The sequence below is a fragment of the Papilio xuthus genome, unplaced genomic scaffold, assembly GCF_000836235.2.
Source record: "Papilio xuthus unplaced genomic scaffold, Pxut_1.1 DF826945.1, whole genome shotgun sequence".
NCBI classification, from domain to species: Eukaryota; Metazoa; Arthropoda; class Insecta; order Lepidoptera; family Papilionidae; genus Papilio; species Papilio xuthus.
In genome coordinates this window covers 9,337,271-9,347,268 of record NW_013531704.1, presented here as the reverse complement: position 1 = coordinate 9,347,268, position 9,998 = coordinate 9,337,271, and the positions used below count along the sequence as shown (strand labels likewise).

At 35.6% G+C, this 9,998-nt stretch overlaps 2 protein-coding genes across 2 annotated transcripts; one reads left to right on the top strand and one right to left on the bottom strand.

Moving 5' to 3' along the window:
* Positions 1-1,804: 1,804 nt before the first annotated feature.
* Positions 1,805-4,669, top strand: LOC106120994 (cytochrome P450 9f2-like). The gene is made up of 10 exons (NM_001365036.1): positions 1,805-2,013; positions 2,250-2,413; positions 2,507-2,644; positions 2,808-3,010; positions 3,165-3,300; positions 3,402-3,494; positions 3,625-3,846; positions 3,950-4,050; positions 4,150-4,318; positions 4,503-4,669. The coding sequence occupies exons 1-10, from the start codon at positions 1,808-1,810 to the stop codon at positions 4,667-4,669; spliced, it is 1,599 nt and encodes a 532-aa protein (NP_001351965.1). The 5' UTR covers positions 1,805-1,807.
* A 220-nt stretch (positions 4,670-4,889) lies between these two features.
* On the bottom strand, positions 4,890-9,064 carry LOC106121063 (cytochrome P450 9e2-like). Its single transcript, XM_013316553.1, has 11 exons — positions 8,936-9,064; positions 8,530-8,732; positions 8,100-8,263; positions 7,718-7,855; positions 7,283-7,485; positions 6,730-6,865; positions 6,567-6,662; positions 6,157-6,378; positions 5,979-6,079; positions 5,595-5,763; positions 4,890-5,293 (listed from the first exon to the last, which is right to left on the bottom strand). The coding sequence occupies exons 2-11, from the start codon at positions 8,727-8,729 to the stop codon at positions 5,127-5,129; spliced, it is 1,596 nt and encodes a 531-aa protein (XP_013172007.1). The 5' UTR covers positions 8,730-8,732; positions 8,936-9,064; the 3' UTR covers positions 4,890-5,126.
* Positions 9,065-9,998: the final 934 nt, after the last annotated feature.

Below are 9,998 nucleotides of genomic sequence, written 5' to 3'. Positions count from 1 at the left end.
CAACTGTTGCTGCACGTGCAGGTCTCCCCGTGTGAGAAGACCTGCATTCCGGCGCAGTTAGCCACTAACACGTTCAATATTCGAATGAAACGCGGCCACTGGGTAGGCCTCAAGCTTAGGCAATGAACGTTTTGTAAATAAAATATTCATCTTAATCTAACATAAACTATTAGACGTTGCCGTTAATATTTTTGATTTTTATTTCATTCATTGCATTGAATGAACAAATTTTTGTACGTTGTGATTTGTTAATTAAATTTATTTGAAAAAAAAACAATGATGTCCTGTTTTTTACTCGATTTCCTTGACTTACTCACACAAATATAATATTGTTCCCACCATCAGCTTTGATATGTACTTATACGTATGCATCGTACGTACGTACATCACATCGCTACGAGGCGAGGCGACGCAGCGCGTAACGAAACAAGTTTTACACAATTTATTTGCATATCAAGTGTTACAAGTTCTACGAACACAAATAAATTATCAAATGAATCTTCACACAAGATAATCTATAGATTTATCTCTTGTATGTATATAAATATTTTTGCTGCCACGCATTTGTTTTTATCATTTTGATTGGAATTATTTCCAAATGATATTGTCACTAATTAATTGTCTCCTTACGATTTACAAAAAGATAAATAATGTCGACTTGATAAAAATTCTTGTTAATGCAAGTATAAAACCAAAAGAAATATTTACAAAAAGCCAACATCACGCGGTGTTCCCAGGCGGTCACCCATCCAAGTACTGACCGCGCCCGACGTTGCTTAACTTCGGTGATCGGACGAGAACCGGTGTGTTCAACGTGGTATGGACGTTGGCGAAAGCAACTATTAACGTAAGAATCTTATAACTAATACGATAATACCCTTAACAAAAATCAACAAAAAGCCAACATCACGCGGTGTTCCCAGGCGGTCACCCATCCAAGTACTGACCGCGCCCGACGTTGCTTAACTTCGGTGATCGGACGAGAACCGGTGTGTTCAACGTGGTATGGACGTTGGCGATTGTCGTGGCTTATTTAAGAAAAAGTTATTTTGTTCTAAATTTAAAAAACACTAAAATGTGTCTTCTATTGAGTTTATAGTGAAAAAGATTTCATAATAAGCATACAAAAAACAAGGCCATGCGTTCGTCGCGTGGCTGATATGTCAAAATAGACGAGTGGCTTCGTCTCATTCAGTGCTTGTTGTACCGTTGTCGAGCGTGTGTCCAAGTCAGTTGTAAATAAGGTGCTCTCAGAAGAGTTTTATGGTTGTATTTACTAACAGTGGAACTGGCCAATAACAACGTCGCAAACATAACAGGTAAGGAATTGTTTTCAAATAAAAGTAGTAGTGATAATTTTATTTTATCTTTAATAATAAATTCGTCGAAAAAATCGGTGTAACATTTCATAAATAAAAGTACTGAATTAGTTTACTTCTTGGTAATTGATAACTTGATTGATCTTTCAGTTAATTTGTACGTTAATTTTGTAAATAGTGGTATATTTGTAACAAAAGAACAAAAACATATAACACAGGCGAGTTATCTTCCTCGGAAATATGAATGTATTATACATATAATGTAACTAATCTAAATGGACCAATTCAAAAGTAAACATAAAATATACTGAATACAAATATCACATTATAATAATCACTTCATCAAAATGAGTCACATTATTCATGAGATTAACGAATTCCATACAAACATCAGAAAGCAAAATATCGATGTCGACTATTTTGATACGTAAAATATATATTTGGAATAAAAACTGGAGAATGTTCAAATATATTCTGTTTAATAGGACATGTTAATGATACTGCTAATATGGACGGCGGTGGTCCTGTCCGTCTGCTGGCTGTACTCCCGCGAGGTGTACTCCAAGTTCAGCAAACGTGGCGTCAACCACCTGAAGCCGACGCCATTTCTCGGCAACATGGCCTCCGTAATTCTTCGCAGGAATCACTTTGTTGAAGCTACATCAAAGCTTTACAACGCGTATTCCGATGACAAGTATACTATCGATTTTTTATTTATTTATTCATATCCACTTACACAACATATGTACATACAATATCATCTTTTACTTTTTTTCATTCTCTTGATTGAATTTCGGTATAGATTTACTTACATAAGACAAATACGCGTTGCAGGACGTAATGCTGCTAGTGACTCTACCACTCTTAAACCCATTAATCATCATTTAGAAAACTTTGGCGCATCTTTTCATGAATAAGTTTCATTTTTAGGTTTTTGGGTTGGTACGAATTTGTAAACCCAATTATTATGTTGAAGGACATTGAACTCATAAAAACAATAGGAGTCAAGGATTTTGAATACTTTTTGGATCATCGTCCCATTGTTGATGGGAAAATTGATCCCTTCTTCGGCAGAAGTCTCATTTCACTGAAAGGTATTTTAAAATAGCTGACTTTTTATCATGTTTCTTTTAGATCTGATAAAATGTTATATGTACACGCTCTTGATGTTTTGTACCCTGCGACAGGTGAGGAATGGAAAGACATGCGGTCGACCCTGAGCCCCGCATTCACCAGCTCCAAGATGCGGCTCATGGTGCCCTTCATGGTAGAAGTCGGCGATATCATGATCAAGTCGCTCAAGGAGAGAATACAGAGTTCAGAAGGTATCCCGATGTTTGTAGTAAGTAGAAAATAAATTAGTACATGCCTATTTCGTTTGGAATTTCATAATTTGGGACATTACAAGTTTAATACGTCATTTAAATTAATTATGGTATAAGAAAAGCCATAAAGGATTTCTCTCGTTCTGAAGAATTGCTTTAACAGGAGGCTACATAGACGTCGAGTGCAAAGACCTTACTAATCGGTATGCGAATGACGTCATCGCCTCCTGTGCATTCGGCCTCAAAGTGGACTCACATACGGATAGAGACAACATCTTCTACAAGATGGGCAACGTGGCTGCCACCTTCCGCTTCGTGCAGCTTCTCAAGATTATTGTTACCGCCTCTTGGCCAATGATTTCAAAAGTAAGTCTTGATTCACTCTAATTGAACTAATTTCCAGAAATATCACTAATACATATCAGTATGGTAAATCTAATATAGGAATGCGTCGTGGATTTAATCGAAGTTCATAAAAAATAGTCTTTATTGAATGTATTTAACATTAAAAATATTTCAGATATTACGAATATCTGTTTTCGATCAAAACGTAAAAGACTTTTTCCAAGATCTTATTCAAAAAACGATTCAAGAGCGTGAAAGTAAAAGTATCATCAGACCTGACTTGATTAATTTGCTGATGAAAGTAAAAAAAGGTAAGAAAACACATCTTGGATTGTTGAGTCAACTAAAGATACAGTAATTAGTATGCTGATTATTAATCATATTGTTTTTGATGATGTTGTATGATGTCCAGGTCAGGTGACAAATGATGATTCAGGCGACGACAATGATGCAGGCTTCGCGACTGTTGAGGAATCATCTGTAGGCAAAAAGAATGTTAACCGCGGTTAGTACTTTATAAACTATTATTAAATACCCATATATATAATTTAGCCCAGAGTCTGATAAAAATATATTAAAATGTATTATTATATTCATAGATATGAATCATTTGAAAGATACACAGTTTTTTTTAGCTTGGACTGAAAACGACCTGATAGCGCAAGCAGTGCTGTTCTTTATTGCGGGTTTCGAGACGATTTCGTCAGCAATGACATTCGCACTGCACGAGCTGGCCATGAACCCTGACATGCAGGAGCGACTGCTGCAGGAAATAAGGGACAATGATCAGAAGAACGGAGGGAAATTCGATTACACTTCAATACAGAACATGAAGTACTTGGATATGGTTGTGTCAGGTAAACGAGTTATCTCTTTCCTGACAGGACTTTAAAAGTATTGTCATATCAATACTCGCGTTCCTTCTATGATATGTTCTTGAAATTCAAATTCTATTTTTAGAGGTACTTAGAAAATGGCCACCGGCTGTCGCACTGGACAGATTGTGTTTGAATAATTACAACCTTGGAAAACCCAATAAAGAAGCCACTAAGGATTATATTGTAAGAAATATCATAATCTTCTAAATTTTATAACTCGGGAATGTTTGATCTCGTTGTGCTCCATTTTTTGTTTCATTGTAAAAAAAGGTTTTGTTGTAGATACGTAAAGGTGAAATAGTAACAATACCCGTGTGGTCGATTCATTACGACCCCAATTTCTACCCGGACCCAGAAAAGTTCAATCCAGAGCGCTTCTCAGATGAGAACAAGCATCAAATTAAGCCATTCACATACATACCCTTCGGCCTTGGTCCAAGGAATTGTATCGGTGAGTTGAGAAACATGTGCCATATCATATGATACTAATGTTGCGGTGTCGACTACATAATTCAATCAACCATCAATAATCTTAGAAATCAAAGCATTTGATTATTTTATGTTCAAATCGCCAAAGTTTAATAATAAATTTGGGACAGAATTTACATTACTAATGAGTTGTATTAAATGTCCAGGATCTCGGTTCGCGCTGTGCGAAGTGAAGGTGCTGCTGTACCAGGTGGTGCGGCGCATGCAGCTGACTCCCTGCGAGAAGACATGCATACCAGCGCAGCTCGCCACCGACACATTCAACATACGACTCAAGGGCGGACACTGGCTCAGGTTCCGGCTACGACAGTGACAGTGAATTTTACTAAAAGAAAGATGAAGCTGAATATTTCAAATATACCAGGATAAGATTTTTGAAACTCCTGACCAATTCTTTATATACTAAGATTTAATGCTTTTTTATCTTTCACTAGCAGACAAGGACGGCTGCACATTTTCACTCTAACCTTACGTATGCTTTTACATTTCAACTAGATCAATGTAAGTAGTGATGTGTGTAAATAAAACAGCTATAAAATATTAAAAGTTTTTATTTGACCATACACATTATAAGACAGTCAGTTACAGTATCATTAATGAAATTGTTTATTTGCAGAACACCTCGACAGTTACCGTGCATTTACCTGAGAACTAGACGTACAAGTATCTTGCACAGATAATTCCGTGTGTTTTCTTATTTTGTGATTCACATTGTCACCCTGTCTTGTTTATTTCAATTATGTATATAACAATGATACTTGCATAGAACGTCATTCCCTGAGGCGGAACCTGAGCCAGTGTCCGCCTTTAAGTCGTATGTTGAAAGTGTCGGTGGCAAGCTTCGCTGGCACGCAGGTCTTCTCACAAGGAGACAGCTGCACGCGCCGCACCACCTGGTACAGCAACACCTTCAACTCGCACAGCGCGAACCGAGAACCTACACACACGCAAGGATTATAAATATACGCTGCATTTAATGCAGATGCTTATGGACACATAAAAGACAGTACGTACTTAATAAATTGATCAACTTTTTCAATATTCAAAAATCTTGGTATTGTTGAATAATTCTCTAACAAGTTAAGGAATAAAATAGAAAGAAAGAATACATGTAAAATACCATCTCGATTACCAAGGATATAGCAAAACATAAAAAAGGACATTAGTTTGTTAACTAAAAAGACACACATTAAGAAATGAAGATCGGTATCATAATTGTAATATTGGCAGTAACATACCTATACAGTTCCTGGGCCCGAGACCGAATGGCATGTAAGTGAATGGTTTGATGAGATGCTTGTTATCCTTCGAGAAGCGTTCAGGGTCAAACATGTCGGGGTCTGGGTAGAGGGCAGGGTCCCGGTGGATCGCCGACACGGGCACCGTCACCGTCTGCCCCTTGCGAATCTTGAACGTAATAATACTTCATTTAGATCAGAAATCATTGTCGCTAGGACTGTCAATCTGTTCTAAGTTCTGTTAAGCATTCATTAACAAAATATTTTAGAAAATCGGTGTTACAGAGTTTTTCCAATGTAAAGAAACAAATATTTTCTGAAAAACTTTTATCTCTAGCTATTTATTATTGTTCAAATAATTAATAGAATATGCAGACTTCTCACAATAAAATCCTCAGCAGCATCTTTGTTGGGTTTTCCCAAGTTGTAGTCCATCAAGCACTGCCTGTCCAGTCCAATGGCGGGCGGCCACTTTCTGAGTACTTCTAAAAGTTTCGAATAAGAAATTGTGGTTAATTATAAAATAAAAAGAATAAAGAAGCATTAGAAGGTTAAAGTGTACCTGACACAACCATGTCTAAGTAATTCATATTCTGTATTGAATTGTAATCAAGTGTTCCACCATTCCTCACTTCGTGTTGTTTAATTTCGTCAAACAGCCGGTTCTGGACGTCCGGGTTCATCGCCAGCTCATGCAGAGCAAACATCATCGCTGTAGACACGGTGTCGAAGCCCGCGAAGAAGAATATTAATGCCTGAGCTACAAGGTCGTCGTCTGTCCAAACTGAAATTTTACATCATTTATTATCATTGTTATACGCATTGCTGTGACACTCAAAGATGTCACGAGTATGCACTTGACGACTGTCTTCTGTGTGCTTGTGTATTGCACTCTACCACTAAAAATAATATTAAACATACTTCTTTATAATTTTAATAATTGCATACATATTTATGTACATAGCAAAGTACCTCTGCTAACTTTCTTCCTGCCCACTGATGATTCTTCAACAGTTGCGAAACCAATATCTGCATCAGCGCCAGTTTTCTCTTCGTGTGTTAATTTACCTGAAGGACAAGCAATATTCAATAATACCTTTGACAATAATTAATTGATCGTTAATAACGTATTTACCTATTTTAGCCTCCATTAGCAAATGTATCATGTCAGGTCTGACAATTTGTTTTGCCTCACGTTCATTGACAGTATTTACAACTAATTTTCGGAAAAAATCAATCGTCGAAGCGTTGAACAAAGAGATCTTTAACATCTAAAACATAAGAAATTAATAAACATTTTTTCTTTCCTATTATATATACGTTGATTTTATACACTAAAGTACTAAAAGTAGGGTCACAATCATTTTATATCGTACATTGAATGCAGCGTTAATACAAGGCGGGGGCTTCAATTGCGGCCATGTTGTCCAATTTGTGTCAATCAAGGATAATTTAAATTTGGAGGTCTTCATTCAATGTCATGGAAGGTCACTTACAAAGTATTGCCGAAAGTTATCAAATTATGATTTTCTGACATAATTTTTATGGAGAACCATAGATTGTAAGAAGAAGGCATTTAGATAAAAAGATTTGTCGAAGAAATTCTATGCGGCTGAAGCTATGATAAGTTCCGGCTGAAAAATCTAATAACAAATATTAATTTGTACATAAATTAATATACATCAAACCTTTGAAACAGTAGGACAAGTTAACATAAACATTAGTCTGAGCATCTGCTTAGAATCGAAGTTGGCGACGACTCTGCCCATTTTGTAGAACTCGTTGTCTCTGTCCGTGTGCGAGTCCACTTTGAAGCCGAAGGCACAAGAGGCGATGACGTCATTCGCGTACCGTGTCGTCAGGTCTCTGCAGTCTATGTCGATATACCCATCTATAACACAAGTCTTTCTTACTTTCTATCTTACTTATATTATAAATGCGAAAGTTTGAAAGGAGGAATGGATGTTTGTCAACAGGTATTTTCCATCTGGTATCTTCCAGACTGGAATAGGGCAGAGGTATTTTTTACAATTACACGCGGAAATTCTGCGGGCGACTTGTAGAACAACCTATAGTATCATGAATTGTTCATTACACAAAATGTATTGTGTCACATTTGATACCTTTTGAACTCTGTATTCTCTCCTTGAGCGACTTGATCATGATATCGCCGACTTCTACCATGAAGGGCACCATGAGCCGCATCTTGGAGCTGGTGAATGCGGGGCTCAGGGTCGACCGCATGTCTTTCCATTCCTCGCCTGTCGAAGGAATCAACATGCGGAGGTTATTAGAAGTACCACGCCTAGTTTAGTTGCCAGTGTGTAGCCACGTAATAGTAAAACTTTTCTTACGGTATGAATTTAAATATAAGACGCTTTTGTTTGAAAAACAAAATTAATATACAGAAAAAATAAAAAACGGACTTCCTCAAATTGGTATCATCGGATTTGTTCGGAACAATAGATATTAAATAAAAAAGTATATATGAATTTATTTTATTACCTTTTAACAACAGAAGGTTCCTACCGAAGAATGGATCAGCCTTTGCGTCAATAAACGATCGATGATCCAAAAAATGTTCGAAGTCCTTTACACATATTTTTTTTATTAACTCGATGTCTTTCAACATTATCAATGGATTCAATATTTCAAACCAACCTAAAAACCTAAAAAAATGTCGTGTTATTTTTTATTCTTTCTATTGCAAGCTGCTAAGTAAGTTGATAATTATTTTACTTTCTTCTATTTCCAAGACGGAATGTCTTAGCCATGAAATTCTACACGAGACACTTGTGTAGAACATCTTCGTGTTTCACAAACACAGAGAGAGATGGAAATATCTTTCTGAATGAAAGTTTCTCGACAGTGGAAATCTGACGACGACAGACGAAATGAAATTTTCGTCTTTTAAAAAGAGGAGTTAAAAAATAACCTTTCTTCAGGGAATGTTGTGTACAGTCTTGCCATAGCTTCTGCAAAATGTTCTCGACGTAACAATATCCAGCTCATGTTACCTAGGAGGGGAAACGGCTTCAGGTGCTTGATTTTAACTTTGCTGAACTTTGAGTATACATTCCATAAGTAGAGGGAACAAGCCACCACAATCACCATAAGCCATGTCACCACTAACATTGTCTGAAAAATAATTAAAACATTGAGAAAATGCGTTAATATTTCAATTTGTGTGATCATAGTTTAGTTAAAAATGAATAAATTATGTGTAAAACATTGTAAACATATGAACAAAACACAATTCTTTTTTTTCATCGTCTCATTTTATTTTTGTTTCTCGACGGAGGAAGGAAATTAACAATTTTTATTAATGATAAAAAACTTACTGCTTGTTATTTATAAATTTTTTTGTTATTTTATTTCGAAGATAATACTTGAAAACATCGATGCTTGAAACAAGTTTTAAGCAAGACGTGTGCGTTTTGACAAAGATTTGACAACACTGTATTGAGTGTATGATATGATATGACGCACATACATACATATCTGTTGCGTTGTTCGAGTTAACAAGTTGGTTGTTTTTTACATTATCTGATTATTAGTTTCTGTTTGTTTTGTGATAGTGAACATTTGTTTACATAAATGATAAATACGCAAAATATGTTTTTAGATATAAAAAATCAACTAGCTTTAATACTATAACTAACCACTTACCGTCTACTACCTTTTCATTTTAATTACCTTGGAATCATCATCTTTTTTTCCAATTCACAACGTATCTTATCGTTGTAGGTAACTTAAGCATATAGTTAACTGTGGGTTTCGACTGCAGTATTTCGGTATTGGAAGACGTTTCGGAACAATTTATTGGCTTAAGAATTAAAGCATTTAAGTTAAAATAGATTAAGGTTAATTTTATTTTTTACTTTATCTAATTCGTTTATCCTGTGTCCAACGATCGAATGGCCAATTGCTTAACGCCATCTGCTGGTAAGTGGCTTAATTAAAATTGTCGTGCCTCCTTCTGATTGATTTTTTTTTTACGATTGCTCAGATGGCAGTACTTTCAAAGCCTCAATACCTTTAGTAAAAAATATTTCAATCGGTATTCTGCTGTTACATTGTTTTATATTTTATTAGGAATTTAGTAATTTGTAAATTAGCAAAGTGCAAGTAGTTTTAGTTTTTACGCCATCTATTTAATAAAATATTAACTACGCTATTTAAAAAAATTTAGTTTAGCTTCTCTTCAAAAGATGGCGTAAAACTAATTTTAAAATGTAATTTTGCTGTTCATCGAAAGAAAGCATACAAACTAATTATAACTATTAATTATGCCTCTCCCCAAAAGATGACACTTAAACCAATTCTATTTAAAAATTATGAATTATGAAACTAATTGCCACCTAAAGTGTACAAAACAGTTTTGTCTCTTGATATTTATTGAAT

Bases quoted from the DNA above. Each gene is read 5' to 3' on its own strand.
- LOC106121063 (XM_013316553.1), bottom strand. From the start codon at position 8,729: ATGTTAGTGGTGACATGGCTTATGGTGATTGTGGTGGCTTGTTCCCTC. The intron at 6,080-6,156 runs GTACACTTTAAC...CGAAACTTTTAG, and splicing joins CTTAGACATGGTTGTGTCAG to AAGTACTCAGAAAGTGGCCG. The intron at 5,294-5,594 runs GTATGTTACTGC...GCGTGTGTGTAG, and splicing joins CGGGCCCAGGAACTGTATAG to GTTCTCGGTTCGCGCTGTGC.
- LOC106120994 (NM_001365036.1), top strand. From the start codon at position 1,808: ATGTTAATGATACTGCTAATATGGACGGCGGTGGTCCTGTCCGTCTGC. The intron at 3,301-3,401 runs GTAAGAAAACAC...TATGATGTCCAG, and splicing joins GCTGATGAAAGTAAAAAAAG to GTCAGGTGACAAATGATGAT. The intron at 4,319-4,502 runs GTGAGTTGAGAA...TTAAATGTCCAG, and splicing joins TGGTCCAAGGAATTGTATCG to GATCTCGGTTCGCGCTGTGC.